General features: G+C 33.9%; 2 protein-coding genes across 5 annotated transcripts in view; both read right to left on the reverse strand.

Moving 5' to 3' along the window:
* Window positions 1–411: 411 nt before the first annotated feature.
* On the reverse strand, window positions 412–4,791 carry LOC18107551 (RNA-binding KH domain-containing protein PEPPER). Its single transcript, XM_024590521.2, has 6 exons — window positions 4,350–4,791; window positions 2,907–3,177; window positions 2,293–2,441; window positions 1,958–2,221; window positions 1,104–1,298; window positions 412–759 (listed from the first exon to the last, which is right to left on the reverse strand). Exons 1-6 carry the CDS (start codon window positions 4,644–4,646, stop codon window positions 553–555), a joined length of 1,383 nt encoding a protein of 460 aa, XP_024446289.1. The 5' UTR covers window positions 4,647–4,791; the 3' UTR covers window positions 412–552.
* A 5,439-nt stretch (window positions 4,792–10,230) lies between these two features.
* The window catches only part of LOC18107550 (3-hydroxyisobutyryl-CoA hydrolase 1), a 23,785-nt gene continuing 15,460 nt past the window's right edge, over window positions 10,231–18,555 (reverse strand). The window contains exons 1-15 of one of the 4 annotated variants that reach the window (XM_052449089.1): window positions 14,420–14,579; window positions 14,072–14,175; window positions 13,729–13,809; window positions 13,245–13,313; window positions 13,018–13,081; window positions 12,855–12,934; window positions 12,653–12,736; window positions 12,243–12,327; window positions 11,888–11,973; window positions 11,299–11,420; window positions 11,139–11,199; window positions 10,956–11,054; window positions 10,736–10,837; window positions 10,614–10,664; window positions 10,231–10,543 (exon numbers count right to left, since the gene is read on the reverse strand). In XM_052449089.1, the coding sequence (XP_052305049.1) occupies window positions 10,406–10,543; window positions 10,614–10,664; window positions 10,736–10,837; window positions 10,956–11,054; window positions 11,139–11,199; window positions 11,299–11,420; window positions 11,888–11,973; window positions 12,243–12,327; window positions 12,653–12,736; window positions 12,855–12,934; window positions 13,018–13,081; window positions 13,245–13,313; window positions 13,729–13,809; window positions 14,072–14,110 (1,161 nt within the window). In that variant the 5' untranslated portion in view covers window positions 14,111–14,175; window positions 14,420–14,579 and the 3' untranslated portion in view covers window positions 10,231–10,405. Of the gene's footprint in view, window positions 10,544–10,613; window positions 10,665–10,735; window positions 10,838–10,955; window positions 11,055–11,138; window positions 11,200–11,298; window positions 11,421–11,887; window positions 11,974–12,242; window positions 12,328–12,652; window positions 12,737–12,854; window positions 12,935–13,017; window positions 13,082–13,244; window positions 13,314–13,728; window positions 13,810–14,071; window positions 14,393–14,419; window positions 14,580–18,555 lie in introns of those variants that run through there. The other 3 variants (XM_052449092.1, XM_052449091.1, XM_052449090.1) reach the window with 3 other exon arrangements.

The raw sequence follows: 18,555 nt of genomic DNA on the forward strand, positions 1-18,555 counted from the left end.
CAATATCACAATTCATTCTTGAAACCATCTTTTTGTCGGTCTGTGATTCTTCAAGGTATTAACAAGAAAACAAAAAATTTAGGCTTCTGTATATCAATCTATCATGCTTGTTATACATTTTGACCTACTTTAATTTATTGTGTTTCAAAGCATGATCATTACATCATTATTCTTTAGGTTCTTTGTGGATTTAAATTTCATTTCTAACGAGAATTAACCCAGTGGTTAAGATCTTCAGAGGTTAAGAACCTTTCCATCAGGATTTTTCGTCAAATTCACTAGACCAAATACCCTGACAACTCAATGATCTTGTCAATTAACCAACCAAACAATAACCGCTTCGCATTTATCTGATGTCAAGAATTGTCGATGTGAAACCAGTTCAGGAATCATTCAAGCTTTGCATAAACATGAACAAGAAAATAGATCCATTTCATTTTTTTCTTTTTATAAGATGAAATAGCTATGACTGAATAGTGAATAGAGAGCTCAAGTTTTCAAATTACTATTTTGCTCAAACAAGTATCCAACGAATGTATCGTGCGCACACATTCAATATCTATAACTGTTGTAACCTCCTGCACCTCCTGCACCGGGAGATCCATACCCTCCTATACTTGAGGATCCATACCCTCCTAGATGTGATGTAAATGAGGATGAAGGGTAGCCACTTTCTGCAATTTGTGAATATGCATTCAATCCTACATCTATCTTCCCATACATATTTGGCGTTGGTTCCTTGTGATTACTAATGAACTCCTGCAAACAAGATTCAAGACATTAGCTGCAGGTCATAGGGAGACTACAAAAATTAATCATTTAATACTTCCTGTTAAGTGCTAAAATCACCAAATTTCTATGATTTGAACATGAATGGAATGTCAATGGTGTATGAATATCAAAGTTTTATGCTGGAAAAAATGTGGAAATTAGACCCAAAATGTGGAGATGAGCAAATTCCAGGTCCAAATGTATATGCAGACAGATAATCAAGGAAGACGAGTGAATGAATACGTGTGCATGTGGTGGGTTGGTGGGGGGGGGGGGGGTTGAGGAAAAATGTTGGTACGTAGCAAAACTAACTTGCTATTAAAGACACCTACCTGTATAAGCTGTTGCGCCATCTGAACCTGAGAACTGGTACCCTTAATTTCCACGGTGATCTCATCAGGCAAGCCTCTGCTCTCTTGTATTGAAAGGATTGCCCCACTGGTACGACGAATATAGGCAATATTGGATCCAGCAACACCAATGATATCCTCAGCATATGACAGAGGTACTTGCATTGTCTGTGTCACCTGAACAAGATAGTAACAGTGTTCTCAATCTATCCCAAGTAACATGGAGACATGAAATAACAAATGATATTTTGATTGATCAGCATGCTTGCTCTAAAGATTGTTCCAAGAAAAAAATGAAGACAGCAGAACTGTTAAGCCACACAGTTTCCCCCATCTAGGCAATTAAATTCAGCCTTAGGCATGATGCTAGAGCATAGTTAGACAGAGAAAAAAACATAACATTCGAAGTGGTGGTAAGCCTTAGGAAGAAGAGGCATGGAATTTGAGAATCATTTAGCAAATCTTTAGGAACCAGAAACGTTCTAATTTAGATGATAAGCCTTTTTGACATGAGCATGCATGTCAGGAAGAACCATAATCAATCAGCCCTAGGCATGCTGCCAAAGCATAGGAAAATAACAGGGTTTTCCAGTCTTAGGCACGGTGCCAAAACAAAAATAGGAGATAAGAACATCACATTATAAGATGTCATGGCAGAAGAGGCATGGAATTTGGGAGTCATTTTCCTAACTGCAAAAGTTTAAGTGAAGGAACCAGAAATGCTAAAGATAAAACAAGATTTTTTGTCATGAGCATGCACGTCACAAAGAACTATAACCAATCAGCCAAAATCATACTTGACTATAATATAAGAACAAATAGATAATTAAACCAACCTGAGTTACTATAGGAGCAGTAGCACGGCCAAGTCCAGTTGAACGTAACCCAACAAGTCCAGGATCTCCATAAAGTGAGAATCCAGGTTGTGAGATTTTGTGTTCAAAATGTGTTTCATGTTCATATATTGATGGATCCCGCTTCAAAGATAGGGAATAATCAGAAATAATCCCACTTGAAAATGCAGGAGCAGAATGCAGCGAGGGCTGAGCATTATCAGCGCAGGCATCTGCAGGGCGTTCCAGTGAAATTGTTGCATTGTACTGCAAAAGAACTTGGGTTACTTCATGATTCTCATAGTCAAAATCCAGCAACTTTAAATTGTTGGACTTACAGTTTTCTCAAATATAGGAATGACACTGTGATCAACCAAAAACTTCCTTAGATGTCCTATTACTGCTTCTAATGCTTTAAAAACCTTCATAGCTTCACCATGTATTTCCACAATTCTCTCATCTGAAGTAGCATATGTGGGTATATCATCTACGAGTAAAAAAAGAGCATCAGAGTTTGTACCAATTGAAAAAAGGAGAAAAAATCAGATAAATAGTGACACCTAGAGGAGTTATCAGTATAGCAATCCTTAAGTAAACATCGTCAAATTCCAGTCCATCCGAGCAAAGGGCCTTGGAAAATCGAGTCCAGAGAACCAAAATAATAACATGTTACAATCTTTTAGTGAAAACTGGTCTTCAGTTGCTTAGAATTTGCATCTATAAAAAACGTTATGTTATAAAAGCTTTCTTAAAGTTAGTAACACAAATTGAGGAACCACATACAGGAAAAGAACACAAAGTTTGAAATAGAAACTGTAAATTGAAATAGAAATAGAAATAGCACAGCACGCCACTGCCTCTATACTTTCTGCTCAATTTTGTTTTCAACAAAATGCAACTTGGTCAAATCCAATTGCTTAAATAAAGAGGAAAATGATTGTTTGAAGCATACCTTCTGCCATAACACGCACAACTACACCAGTGTTTTCCTGTATTGATTTGATTATGGATCCTTGCTTCCCAATTAAGTTAATTGCCTGTGAAGATGCAACCAGTAACCTTATGGAACAAAATGCAGAGCCAGCAGCAGCAGCAGCAGCGGCTGAACCTGTGTTGTCACCCTCACCAGGAGATAGACCGCTCACACGCTTGAACACTCTCAATACTGCATCCATTGCAGGAGATAGTGGAGCTTCAGGCTCTTCTTTACCAGAAATCAGAACCTGAAAAGAAACATCTACATTAATCATAACAGTTCCAGGAAGGAGTAAAACTGTGACTCAATACAAAGAAAATCATAACACAAATAATTCAAACTGTTCAATCCAATATGGCTATTTACAAATAGACCAGAGCTTTTCCATCTTACTTCCATTCACCAACAGTAGTCGAATCAGCCCAAGTCTCTCCTAGGGCCTTTACATTCAACGAGTAAACACAATTAGGACTAAGTTCAGCTTCCTACAGCTTGCAAACAAAACCCATGAAGGAGTTCTTATTTGGGTTAAATTGAACTTTCAAATGGTGTTCATCCAAGCTCATGAACATGTGCCATATATTTAATGATTCATATCAACTTTTCCATTTCATGATTTTGTTTCTTCACACTCACTCATTTACATTGAAGAAATCACTCAAAATAACACCAACCTCAACTTTTGTTAATATAATATAAACCTGTCCCTTTTTTTTTCAAAACTCAAAAGCCACCAACAGAAGTGATCAACTTCATGTCAAATTCAACACAATAAATTAAAAAAATCTGACTACAATACTCCAAACCTCGAGTCCTTCTACAAGTTAATTCATCTACTCTTAGGGTTTTCCTTCTAACATTAAAGCTACGAGATTTTCAATTCTTGTTTACATTCATTCACAGTAGAATTAGCCAAGCCTCCCTTCAGGGTGTTTTAGAATCAACAAAAATATATATATATATATATATATATAAAAATTAAGGCTAGGGTCAGCTCATTCAAGCTCGTGAACATGGAATATGTATCTAACAATTCATAACAGATTTCCCATTGCATGATATTGTTATTATAATACCAAACAATAAAACAGATACTCCTATTTAACAGAAAAAAATAACAAAAAACAACACCAAGATCCATCCTTCTTATTTTAATATGCTGCAATCAAAACTGAAAATCGACCAACAGAAACTCTCAACTCAACAACCTGTGCCTCAAAACACTCCAAATTCTTCTCAGTTCCCAAAAATAAATTAAAAAATTAAAAATCCCTTCTTTCACACAAAATCCCACAAAAAGGCACAAACTTTAACATCCAAACCCCCAACTTCAACAAAGATATTAACAAAGCACAGAAGACACAAACTTTAACACTAAAAAAACAAGCTTTAACACTAAAAAAACAAGCTTTAACTTACAATTCTATCAGTAATACCAAGAGGACCTTCAAGAATACGAATCCGAGCACGTGTCTCATCACACATTTTCTTCACCAACTCTCCTTTCCGTCCAATTATGCTCCCTACTTTCGATACCGGCACTATTAACCTAAACACATTGTCTCCTGGCCATCCCGGCCACTTATCCTGTGATTGTGACTGCCCTTGTTGCTGTCCTGCCTCTGTCAGTGCTTCCGTTCCCGTTTCTGCTCGCTTGTTAATGGCGTTTGCTTCTGTTTGCTCTGAACTGAGCGTTGTTGCGGCTGATGAGTCCATATCGATCGTTGATTGAATAATTTGGGATCCACTTAGGCTTTAATTGAAGAAATTTGGGATTCAATTAGGGTTTACGTATTTTTTCTCTCTGTGTGCGTGAGAGAGAGTGATTTGTGTCGTTGATAAGGAAAAAAAAAAGAAGAACAAAAAGAGAATTGTTTTTTAGTAGCATGTCGTCTGGGAGATATTTCTTTTAGAGTAGGCGACGAGTCGTTGTTTTACCTGAATTATTATTATTATTATTATTAATTATAGGTTAGTGATGACAAATTTTTTTTTAACTTTTTTTATTCTATTTTAGAATTTAAATATTATTTTTTACACAAAAAATAAACTAAATCACTTAGTATTATTTAGATATGCGATTTTATAGGAATAAGAGTTGATATTTTTATGAGTTGACTTTTTAATTGAACAACTTAAAAAAAATCTTTTAGATCTAAATCCACTATCCAATTACTAAGTCTTGGATAATGAAAAGCGCAACTAATAAAATTAATTTACTTGAATTTTACCAGGCATTCAATGCTAGTTTTTTAATTAAAAAATTTAGAGAATTAGTTAAGTATACTATATTTCTCAATCTCGCAAAAACATGAGATTTATCGTAAAAATAATTCATAAATCTTATCTTTATATGAAAAAAAAATACAACTCTAAATCCTCAAAAATTAAACCAAATAAAATAGCATTATTTTTTTTTTTTCATTACAAGTATTTGGATGAATATACCTTTATCATGATGACCAAGTTGAAATTTAAAAAATAACTCAACCCACTCCATTAATCAAGAGAAAGAAGGTTTGCACTTGAGATTGTGGCCTAGTGGGAAAAGAGATTTGTTTTTTTTCTCTGTATTCGGGTTCGATTCTTTTTATGCATGCTTGTCACCCTCATGGTGTCTTATTGTTCACTAGACTTGCAAGGTATTCAGTGGATCTAGAAATTAGTCGTGGTGCGAGTAAACTGACCTGAACATCTCAGGTTATAAAAAAAAAATAAAGAGAGAGAGAGAGAAGGTCCGGTGAGAATCTCATTTCCCTTTACTATAAGATACAAGAAGATAAGAGATTTTACTATGATTCTTTTCAAAAAGAAAAACAGAGAAATTCCAACATACAGAGAGTAATCTTTTCTTTAATTTTCCAGGCCAACACAAGGAGGTATTTTTTCCCTTTTCCTGAAAATACAAATACGTAAGCTAATATTTTATTATTATTATTATCATATCTAGATTCAAAGTTTATTTTCAAGCAAGCTGATGCAGCCGACCTTGTAAAACTGAAGGTTCATGTGAGTATTTGATATTACTGGATAAAATACTGATTCAAACAGACTATTTGAATACCATGAATTAAACATGTTGAGAGAAAAGATATAGTTTTGGGAGACTATATTAACTCTTAAAACTAAAATAATAGGAGATTTGACTATTAAATCGAATTCAAATTTTTTCATGTGATTCTACAAATATTTTTTTCCTTTGAGAAGCCATTGCGTCGTTTATTAAATTGATGGATCTTTTAGAACTAAGCCTAAAAATTATTGTTTGGGTTAATTTTATTATTTTTATTTTGGATTTTCTTTTAGTTTTCTTAATATTTTTAGATTTTATATTGTTTTGTAGTTTTTCATGACCAAGATCTTGTAAACATTTCGAAGAGGCAAACACTATATATTTAAATTTCAAAGAATAAAATTGTAAATTGTAAATTTATATTTACAATTCTTTTTACTTATTAAAATTCTTGTATTTTCTATGATATTGCTTTGTTATTAGCTTCCACATGCATAGAAGCTAAACTTTCCACTAAATGGAGATCCTATGACAAGAGAATAAGATTTCAACGATGCAAACCTCCGAAGGTATATATAAGATCAAAATATATAAATTGTAAAAGTTCAAAGTGATACAAGAGCATCCTCTTCCTCTTGGGGCGAGAATTTTAGGTGTTGGGATTGAATTGGATCAGTGGCCTATACAAAGGTATTAGGAACCATGATGAAGCAGTACAAAAAAAAAAAAAAAAAAAAAACTCATTAGGTTTTCAATTGAGATGCTATGATATGATCCAGTGATATATTAAATTAAATTAAATTTGCTCGCTACTATCAAATTCGACTCCCAAGTAACAAAAATTCCCAGGGAACCCTGAAAGAAAATATGATGCCCAATATCATCAACAAAAGGTCCAGGAATAGCAAACACCTATATATATATATATGCAAGTTCATGTATCAAAAGAGTTGATTCACATATGAAACTAGTTAAGGAATCAAGATTTGTAGCAGAAGCATACAGTGTTTTTAGTGGCAATCTGAGCCTTCCATGCATGGATAGCCCAGCACCAGCTCCCATCACGATTCCATCAATAAGTGCAAGCTTCAAGGCCCAATTGCATAGATTAAAAAATTAACAAGAGTGAAGAATTATATTCCTATGATATCATTGATGGTGCCAAATAACTTGTTTACAAGCGGCAGGCTTTCCATTTGCGGCAACTACATAGTCCAGCATGAGTTGTTTCTTGTAAGAATTTGCAGCATGACTCCAATGCCCTGCTTCATCCAAGAAGATCATAAATTTTAATAAATGATCAAACATTAATTCTCCCTTCACTTCAAAACTTCCATGAAGATAATTTTCACCTGCAACTATAATATATGTCGTCATAGCATCACCTCCTACACGCTATAAAAAACAGTGCTATTAGCATTGGATTTTAGCAACGGAACAAATCAGTTGCTGTTTCAACAATGAAATGTGTATATATGATTTTTTTGCCGGCAACAGATTTTAGTTTTATATGCAGCAAATGATTTTAGTCGCTAATTAATCATCCCATTTTTTCAGCCTTTCCATTACCCTGCAAGACGGAGTTGAAGATAATGCTCATATTAGTTGGATAATAATGGCATTGGCAATGACAGATGAACGACTCACTCAGAGTTGAACCATTCTTTAATGTCCAATCACCTGTTCTAATATATGATTAAAACTCTAGCAAATCTTCTAATCAGTTCTTACCTACAATATCACAACTTTGACTTTAGGATCAACCTCGTAGGCATTCAACTCCTTGGTCATTTGAGAGATCTGTCAACAAAATAAATTAATTATTAATTGATAATACCATTCTGAATACCTCCAAAGCATACCTAGAAGAACATAGAGATAATAGCAGAAATATGGAGTTTAATTGACTTACGTACAAGTTCTTATTCAAAATTCATTAGAAATGTTATAAGGTTCTCTTACGTATTCAAAAACCAATAATCAGCAGCTGTTTCGATTTTTCGAATCAAACCAATTTTCCACCGTTCAAGAACTCTTCAATGTTAAACGACCGGGGTCGTCTGTTGGCGTAGGCATGTAAGGTTTTCTCTCTGCCTTCTCTTTTTTTTTGGCAGTTGTGTGCTTTTATTAACATAGAAAAAAAAAACATTTTCCCAGTTTTATTTTAACTGAAAGAATCACTTTCCTTAATTAATAAGAAGATTGTGATAATATAGAGTGATTTTCTCTTCAAATTACTTGTTTACATGTTTGCATTACATTGGGTCTGACGATCATTTATTTATTTATTTTAGATTTAATAAAAAAATATTTAGATGGTAGATAACTGTATGATATTTTCATTAAAATCAGTTTAATGGATTAACTTTGAAATCTCCCGGCTTCTTATCTAGTCTAAGTTTTAAATTAAATGATGTGGGAGTTGTCGTGATGTGATTCAGTCAACTTTGTTTGTTGGTATAAAGATAAATTGGATGACCGATAAAAAAATAAGGATAAAATTGAAAAAAAAATGAAAAAAAACTTTTCTAATCTGACTTCTTATCTAATTTAGGTTCAAAACTAAACATGTGGAATTTACCTTAACGTGAGGTAGTTTATTTGACTGATATAAAAATAACTTGAATGACTAATAAAAAAATTAAAAAAAAACTCTATTTTTTACCTAATCAAAATTTATAATTAAACACGTTGGATTTACCTTTACATAACCTATACTTGCACCGACTTAAAAGCCATCTAAATATCGTAAAAGAAACTGAAGATGTATTTGAGAAAAAAAATCAACATAAAAAAAAGAGAAAATTAAAAATAAAACCTGCTTCACTGTTCAAGTTTTTGAGGTTGCGAAGTATAACTTCTTTTATTTCCATATCATAACACAACTGGGACCGCGCGTGGACTACTAAATTTTCTATCCGAAGCCGAAAGTTCAATAGCATATCATAAAGATTTATAGATCAAGAACTATGCTTTATGGAACAGGTTATATTAATTGATATATTGAAAGTAAAAGGTGTAAGAAATGAAGTGTCCTTTTGTCTCCTGCATATCATGTAGAATGTCAAACAAATTAAATGCCGTATCTACCCAACCAAGCTACAAGTAGAGTGTCCCTTTGTCTTCTGCATAACGTAGTAAAACAAATTAAATGCTGCATCTACCCAACCATGCTACAAGTAGAGTGTCCTTTCGTCTTCTGTCAAATAAATTAAATGCCGTATCTTCCCAACCACTACAAGATCATCCACCCACCCTGATGTCTCTTTTACCTCGTCTATATGTCTTCTCAGCACGCCCTAACGACTTTAATGCTTTGCCTAATTGTCAAAGTCTAGCTTGAGTCCATTTATTTGTCCCTTGCTTGCAAGGTCACACACACACACTCAGGCACACATAGCTTGTATGCCCAGAACGAAATATAGGAGTCCATCACCAAGACTCGTGCCAGGTGTGTTTTGTAGCGCTCGCATTAGCCCACGTAAATATATCTCTTCTTTTATTATCGAGTATGAGATCTTGAGCTCTACCAATTCATGCTGGCAGCACAGCAAAACCCAGTCAAGAAGCTAGCTCGAAATTAAAGAAAGAAGAGAGTTGTAAGAAGCACATATAAACCATGTGATGGCCGAGGCTGTTTAGTTTCTGTGGTCTGTTCAATATCACCTTCTTCACACATGAATTAATTTCCTTCAGATAGCACCTAGAGGATGCAAATGGTTACATTAAGAAATTAATTAAACATTGCTTTCTTCTGCAAATCTTTACTTGGCTGTCATTACGCATTTCAAATTGCGAGTGAATTGTGCAGCAGGGAACAGAGAATGGAGAGTGCACGTACCTGATTAACATCTTTCTCGAAGCAATGGGGGGCCATAGCCATTTTGAGATACAAATGATTTACTCTCTCTGTTCCATGGACACGGGTTTGCAAACGATCCACCTACGACCTTGATTTTGAACCTTTACGAGTTAATTAGCATTTAATGTGCCATCTTGTAATGTTCCAAGCACAAAGGGGAGGTTTAGAGGTTGTTTGGCAAACGCAACCTAGCAAATTTTTGGCTGTTTCTATAATTTCTGGATGTCAATGGATTACCATATTTGAATCAAATGATCCACCTACGACCTTGATTTTGAACCTTTACGAGTTAATTAGCATTTAATGTGCCATCTTGTAATGTTCCAAGCACAAAGGGGAGGTTTAGAGGTTGTTTGGCAAACGCAACCTAGCAAATTTTTGGCTGTTCAAATTTTGGTGCTTAGACAGGAACAGGAAGATCATACTCAAGGCAACAATATAAAGTGTAAAAAGTAGGGGTGGAGGCATGAAAAATAGAATTTTCTCCAATGGAAAAGAGTGCATTATTTAATTAAGACATCGTCCATTAATTATACAACCGTCTGCTTCTGTGATCATGGAGAAAGATAGTCCTGATCACCGCCTAAAGCTTTTCCAGTTTCAAAGTTTTGGCCTCATGGTATCAACTAAGTTGGATCTGGTAGGAAGTTGAAGGGATTCCATGTAATCTTCATCAGCTCTGGAGAAATATCGGTCCACTATTTCATCAGTCGCTAGCTCTAACTTTGAAGGATCCCACTGTTAAAAACAAGAAAAGACAATTACATTCCATTATGTGATTGATAAGAAAACATATCAAGCACAGTACCATATGCACCTTGGGATTTCTGTCTTTGTCCAACAACATGGCCCTCGTTCCCTGCAGAGACGCATAGTCATTGCATTATGTTCTTATCATTGAAATTAAGTTCTTATCATTCCTATAATTACCTCATAAAAATCATCGCTAACTGTTCTTCTCGCAATGTGGGAACCAACAGTAAATTCCTGGATGAGGCATTGCTCAAGTCCTTGCGTGCGGCCCTCTCTAATCTAATCGACACCCGAAAAGTTATTTATAGGAATTGAAGAAAAGGGGAGCATTCTTTGAAATGTAATTGAAACAAAATATTTAGGTAAAAGATCAGAAATCACTTAAAATCATTCATACCGATCTAAGGGAAATTTTGAGGCTCGTTGGACAGGCTGATTTCATCCAGTTGATTGCCTCAAGAATCCACTTTTCTGCTCTAGTTTCTGCCTCACTCTCCTAAAACAAGTCAAGCAGGTATCATATTGATGGCATTCCTAATTGAGGATTTCTACACTAACTTTAGTGAGAAAAGCTGCTTACCAGTGATGATAGTATTTCTTCGACTGTTGTTCTTGAGAAACATTTGTTGATGATCTCCAATCTATTTAATGATTGGATATTCAAATTCAGTTTGGATGTTAACAGACACTAGAAGATATTGGTACAAGCAGCACAAAATTTTCAGGGACCTGAATATTACCTGCTAAAAGCACCATGCTGTTTAACATTTGGTTTGTGCATAAATTTGCTGATGATCTCAGAAATTGTTTTCGTATCAGAAGAAGTTACTTCATCTAGTGCAGTTTCCAACAAACGGACATCCTACGACAAAAAAACGAAAGACAAAGAAAATATGCAATCCTCTGATGGCAAATAAGAGAACATATACGACAAAATAACTATCACTGCAGCAAGAAACTGGTTGGTGTCTTTAAAATGAATCTAGGTTCCCTTGTCGAGAGGATTGGGGATTGTGAAGGATAACGGAGTTTGTTATAAGTTAAAATCCTCAAGTATCATGGAGTTTGTTATAGGTCAAAACTCTAAAAAAATCAAGAACACCATATTTTTGTTAGTTCCTAAAATGATCGAAGAAAAAATAAATTTCTAAACTGCTTAATAATGAAATAAACAAGGAAAAGCTCCTGCAGCAGATTCCTGGTGCAGATAAAGAAATTTATAAATTCTGTGAGGCAACTAGTTGTCTCAATTATATCCTACTTTCAATTGCTTTTCTGTGTAACCTTTTAATCGTAAATTAAACTGAGCACAATTCTAAGAGACATTACCTTTGAGAGCATGAAATGATTTGCAAGGCCACACTCAACCATTTCTGCTCCTCTAATCTTAGTTCCAGTAAGTCCCAAATATTCACCTATATAATATTTTTGATGAGTTAGAATGAGTAAAAACAGAACTGAATCAGAATCTTCAAGACTAAATTAAATTGCTAATGAATAAAAGAATCAGAAAAAGGAATTTTCATCTTCAATCAATTTCTTAACACTGCAGTGTGCTTACATTTCAAAAAACAAACAGAGTTCATGAATATTCACGAGGGTGTACACTCAGAAGGAAGATGATAAATCATAAAATCGTTCCAGACAATTATTAAAGTAGATAGAGTACTGAGTAGCTAGTTACCAAAAAATCCAGGGAGCCTGGAAAGGAAATATGATGACCCAACATCAGTAAAATGTCCTATTGCTGTCTCTGGCATGGCGAACACCTATGCAAGTTGATGTAACAATCAAGCACCATTACTTATCCACTGTGCAAATGAGATGAACACGCAGATGCTTATAATATCATTTGTTTTTTATTTTCATCACAAAATATGAAGATTCCAAGAGTTAGCTTTCTTCGAATTGAAGAAACATTAATTCATGAAAAGAAGACAGTCCTTCTGAGGCAAAATGCAAAAACCATGTTGCATAAATGAAGGTTCCCCAACCAATACTGCTCTTTGCTCTTTCAGAAATATCACTAAGAGAAATCAGTTTTCTATGTTGCCAAAGGAATAAAATGAAGCAGTATGTAAAGCAGAAGCATACAGTATTTTCAGTGACAATCCTGAAAGTTCCCTGCAGGGATAGCCCAGCACCACCTCCCATCACGATCCCATCAATAATTGCAACCTTCAAATATCCAATTGCATTTATCAAAATCAAATGAAGATGACAAGAGTGAAGAAATATATGAGATATTATTGCCTTTGCTAGTTTGCATAATGATAGAGCCATATAACTTTTATACCACAGGCTTTCCATATGTTGCAACCAAGTAGTCCAACATGATTTGTTTCTTGTAAAAATTTATTCCATAGCTCCAGTGCCCTGCTTCATCCAAGGAGATAAAACATTAACGGCAGCAAACATTTTCCAATTACTTTTAAACCTTCTTAGAAGATGATTTTCACCTGCAACCATACAAGTATATGATGCCAAGACATCACCACCAGCACAAAATGCCTTTCCATTCCCCTGCATGAGATTTAGTTGAATGTGATGTCTGAGCTAGATGTAATGGCATCGGCAGAGACAACTGAATGAATCATATGGAGTAGAATCATGTTCTGATGTCTAACCACGTGCAACTTAATTAGAGGTTGAGAATTCCAGCACATTCCTAAATCAGCTTTTTTACCTTCAATATCACAATTTTGACTTTAGGATCAACCTCGTAAGCTTTCAACTCCTTGATCATCTGACAGGTCTGCCAACAAAATTAATAACAGGAGTTAATGGTCTAGTTTTTATCATTTAGCAGCTTATTGATCAAGAAAGTTGCCATTGAAAGTAAAAAAGAAATAATGTATATTTCACTCGGCTTCGAAAAGCATTCAACGTTGCTGATGCTTTAGCTAAAGCTGGTGCGTCTAGATCAGAAGATTTTATGCCATGGCTTTGAATCTTGTTTTTATCTGCTGGAAACTTATTTCACCACCCTGTTTTGTCATCTTTGTTTATTTTATGCTTGAGAGAAACTTGTGTGTTTCTGATGAGTACCGTTTCCTGATTTCTTTTAGTGAAATGTGCCATCCTTTATGAGAAGAAAAGAAGCTAGAAAACGAAGGGCAAAAGTACAAGTGTGATTCGTAAATAAATTAGAAAAATCAATTTAAGCATACCATGTGATAGGTGAGGCTGTTTAACTTGTGTGGTCTGTTCAGTATCACCTTCTTCACACATGAATTTCCTTCGAACAGCACCTAGATCAGGATACAAATCCTATGAAGAAATTAAATATTTCTTGGCTGCCCTTGTACAAGCTTAGAGAAAAAGCTTTTCATTCCATTTTGTTGATATGCATGAACATAAATTAAGAGCATTGCGATGAACAGTGAGCAAGAGCACCAAGAAGGAAACTTTGGCCTGTTGGTATCTTCAATTTCTTGTATTTTTCTTCATGCATTTGCCATTTTCCATTTATCGCAAGAAATGTAGCGCAAAAGAGAAGAAAATGGGAAGTACCTGGTCAACATCTTTGTCGAAGCAGTGACGGATAGCCATTAGAGATATAAATCCGCTCTCTTGGTTCCAAGATACAAGTTAGCAAACAAGCCTTCTTATGAACACTAGCAACCACCATTAATCAAGTCAGGCAATCCCAGTACAGAATTTGCTACTTCATTTAAAAAAACCAACTACAACCACGAGAATTCTTAAGAGCAATTTGCATGAAAACTTAAACAGACAGACACATATATATACTCAGCTTGTCTTAATCAAGTTGGAGGCATTTGGGGCAAGTGGCAACCATCACAATCAAAGTAAACAATCCAACGCAAAAGGAATGATGAGTGCAAGCAAGAAGCAAACCTAATGAAACTCAACTAACTTCTATGACAATGTTTATGAAATCTGGTACTCGAGCAGGATAGCCACTTTCTCACAGCCAGCCGTCTTCCACAAGAATGCAGGAAGTGATCAATGACCACTGCATTTTAAAATACTGCTAGCTTGGTTAGCAGCACATGCATGAGCTTCTTTATTGTAGTTGGTTGAGTATTTACAGGGGCAGATGGACTTAATGTTAGTTTAATATACTATACGGTTGGTTAGACATGATATTATTATATTAATATAAATATATATATTTTAATTTATTTTTAATATTCATATAATATTATATTAGTAAAGATAAAGCTCATAGAACAAAAAAAACTTTGCAAAAAAAATTATAAAATTGTTATAATTATAAGATTCTTATTGCATTAAAGCACTGTTAATAAAATGTTCCCGATCGATGCATAGAACTAATATGTAGGTGTTTGTCATAAAACATGCACACTAAACTGATCTGTATGAGATTTTCATATCGAGATATCACATATGTCTATGAAAAGGCTCACATGACGGTTGTGTAAGTTATTTTTAGACTTGAGAATGTTATGCTCTGATCCTGTTACATATTATCTTAATCGAGGTAACAAAAGGGCAGACATTAAGTATAAAATGAACTATATGAAGATACTTGAGTAACAAAGAGAAGATTCATCATCTTAGATGAATTAGAAAAAAATATTTCATCTGTTCTCAAATGATATTGACTAAAAAATCATTGGTCAAGATGAAATGCGATTTAAAAGGAGTTTTAAATTTTATTCAAATGATCAATGACTATTATGTAGAGAACAAATATGATTTAATATGGCAGACATACTCCATGCTTTAATGTTAAATCAGAACATTATTGATGAAAGAATATTTATTACATTGAGAAACTGGTCACTGAAAGGTTATGTCAAACTACTAATGATTTTTTTAATATTTGAAGATCATGACACGTTACTAGACGATGTACTTGATATTCAACTATAAATTAATCAATTGTTGAATTGATAATAAATTAATTTATTTAATTCTATTTAATTAGAATTATAATTTATAGTTGAGCCAGCATATTAGGAGCCTAATGAATCATACACATTAAGAATCATTAGTTAAAAATTAAACTATGGTGATTTAATTAAGTATGACTTGATTAAAATATATTTTAGAAATTAAGAACTAGAATATAATTAATACATGTATTATATTTTTAGACCTAGAAAAATCAAGTAAGGACTTGGTTGAGTTAATTTTTAAAATTATTCTGAATTAATATATGGATATTATTCAGGGGGCAAATTAATTAATATTTTACTAATTTATAGAGTTTTTCAGATTTTTCTATAAATAGTAAGATATGCCTCTTATTTTTTGTAAAGTTATATGTTAGGCATAAAAACTACATAAATTACATAATATAGAATTAACACTTTTAAGAATAGCAATCCATTCCAAGCTCTCATTGACTTTGTGTGTGTCTGGCAGTCCAAATTCCAAGCTCTCATATTTAAGGGGGAGTATCAAATGGAAGTGCAGACTCTAGAATATGACTTTCCTTAAATAAATTTGGATTCCAGTAGATATTATTCACAAACTGCACCAAACAATAAAACAAGATGTATAATTAATTTTGGGTCGAAATAGCGATGAACGCCTAGAAGCTGAAGATATGACTCCAAGAAATACTTCTCCAAGAAATTCTTTGCTTGAGCTAGAGTATCTCATTACTAATGTATCAAACCAATCATGTTCTTGACTTAGTATTTGAGTGAGTAAAAAAATTATCACATCGTAACACTAGAGATACACAAGTTCTTCATTAAGGAGAAGTTGGATAGAAAATTATGGAGTTGTCTGGCATTCCACCAAAACAATTTCAAGTGGAGTTCTTCATTAAGATCAAATTTGATAATCTGGCATTCCACCAAAACAATTTCAAGTGGAGTGTTTTTAAACAGGTTGGACATGAATGACATTTACGCACCAACTTGAAAGAGAGTGCTGAGATTTTCTGATTTCTTCTTTAGATATTTAAAGTTAATTTCCTTAGGTTTCTATTTTTGTATTTAATAATTAGTTTTCTAAATTAACTTTATTAGTTTTGTATATATACTGTGTATCTTTCTCAATATTTCCAATAAAAAAATCAGAAGAGTATTTTCTTAAGCACAGCCTAGTCAAGATGCGAGCCAGAAATTAAAGAAAGAAAAGAGTTCTAAAAAGTACATTTATATATATACATCATGTGATCGCTGAGGCTGTTTAATTTCTGTGGCCTGTTCAATATCACCTAGCTAGAGGATTCAAATCTTTACTTGGCTGTACCATCACGCATTTCAAATTGCGAGTGAATTTAATTTGCAGCAGGGAACAGAGAATGGAGAGTGCACGTACCTGATTAACATCTTTCTCGAAGCAACGGGGGCCGGCCATAACCATTAAATTTTGAGATACAAATGATCTACTCTCTCTGTTCCATATGAACACAGGTCGGCAAACGAGCCTTTCTATAATTCATAAACACTGGCAACCACCAGAAAACAACAGACTGTCCATTTCCTTGTGCAGCCGTGCACATATAATTATTGTGTCATATTGCCAACGTAGTACAAAGAATTGCCTACCACTGATAAAGTAGTTCTGAATCTGCCTTGAGTATGGTTTTCTCTTTTTTTTTTTTTTAAATAATAGCACAGTAGTAATTTGAAAGTTTTTGCAAATAACACAATTTAAAAAAATAATTGAAGAAATAATACATTTTCATCTTGTCGCACTTTTAAAATATGATATTTACTAAAATGCTGTTATTTCTAAGCATGATATTTAATACATGCTGCTATTACTAAACATCTCTAGCAAAAAAATATAATTTTATGAATCTTTTCTTTTTAAATATGTTTTATGAGTTAAAATATACATTTATATCCAACGTGTAGACTAAAAAAGTAGATTCCAAATAAAATCTTAAAAAGTTATTATTCACAAAATGATTGTCTTCTATTTTTAGTATTAATCGGTTGGCCAATTTAACTGATAATTATAAACCGATCGGTCAATTTATCCTAAATTTAATTGATATTGTGTTTGTGAGTCACCACATCAATTAAAATTTCATCGTAGTTAACGACCACAATATTTAAGTAATGTCTAAGTAATGTCGCAATTCATAAAAGTGACATTTAATTAAATGTCAAAGTTCAGAGCATGACATTCAAAAATATCTTCTTTCATCAAATTTTTTTTGCTGCTATGTTAATTTATATTTCCTTTTATTTTGTATACTAATTATCTAATTTGTGCTTAAATATACGGGTCTATCGAGGAGTAACCAATTTTGGTGCCCACAATATCCACCGACAATTTGCAAATTAAGGCAAGGAAAAAGCTTGGTGCAGTGTTTATATTAATTGATTTCCCTTCTTTCAATTTCTGGTTATCAATGGATTACCGTATCATTTGAATCAAGCCATCCACCAACAACCTTGACTTTGAATCTTGACGAATTAATTAGCATTTAATATGTCTTGTTCTAGCGTTACAAGTCAGGAGAAGAGGTTTGGTGCATAACTTCTTCTGTACATGTGTATGCTTGATGTTGCGATAAGAAAGAAACTGTTGATAAGTCTAAGTAATTATCTCCAAGTTGGATTTCCAGTAATTAAGTCCTATTGTATCTCTGATGTTAGCTGTAAAAATATATCCTAGAATCCCTGTAAACATGTGATTGTATCCGGATAGAAATAGCTTTCCATATAGTCATCCAAGAAGCCCGAAACTATAGGATCAGGAAAACAAAGCTTTGTAAAGTTGGTTATATATACTGTGCTTGTAACAGAGAAAGGTAGCTGAATAAAACAATTGAATCCCTTCACGTATTCTGCATATTTCTTAACTTGGTATCAGAGCTAGGTGTAGTATCTGCTCTATATCATCACAACACAAATCCTGAAACCTTATAAACTTTCCCTCCGTACCATGACTAGTGACAAAACCGAATCATCCTCCTCTGCACCAGTTATCCATGTTCAATCAGAGAATTCCAGTTTCTCAACTAATGTCATCCTTACCGAAAGCAACTATGATGTCTGGTCTCAAATCATGGAGATGCAGATTGCAGGGCGAGA

The sequence above is a fragment of the Populus trichocarpa genome, chromosome 18 (genome assembly GCF_000002775.5).
Source record: "Populus trichocarpa isolate Nisqually-1 chromosome 18, P.trichocarpa_v4.1, whole genome shotgun sequence".
Classification (NCBI taxonomy): domain Eukaryota; kingdom Viridiplantae; phylum Streptophyta; class Magnoliopsida; order Malpighiales; family Salicaceae; genus Populus; species Populus trichocarpa.

Coding starts and splice junctions, on each gene's coding strand:
- LOC18107551 (XM_024590521.2), bottom strand. CDS start 4,646: ATGGACTCATCAGCCGCAACAACGCTCAGTTCAGAGCAAACAGAAGCA. Junction 3,178..4,349: donor TTGGTATTACTGATAGAATT/GTAAGTTAAAGC, acceptor GTTTCTTTTCAG/GTTCTGATTTCTGGTAAAGA. Junction 2,442..2,906: donor TGTGCGTGTTATGGCAGAAG/GTATGCTTCAAA, acceptor TTTTACTCGTAG/ATGATATACCCACATATGCT.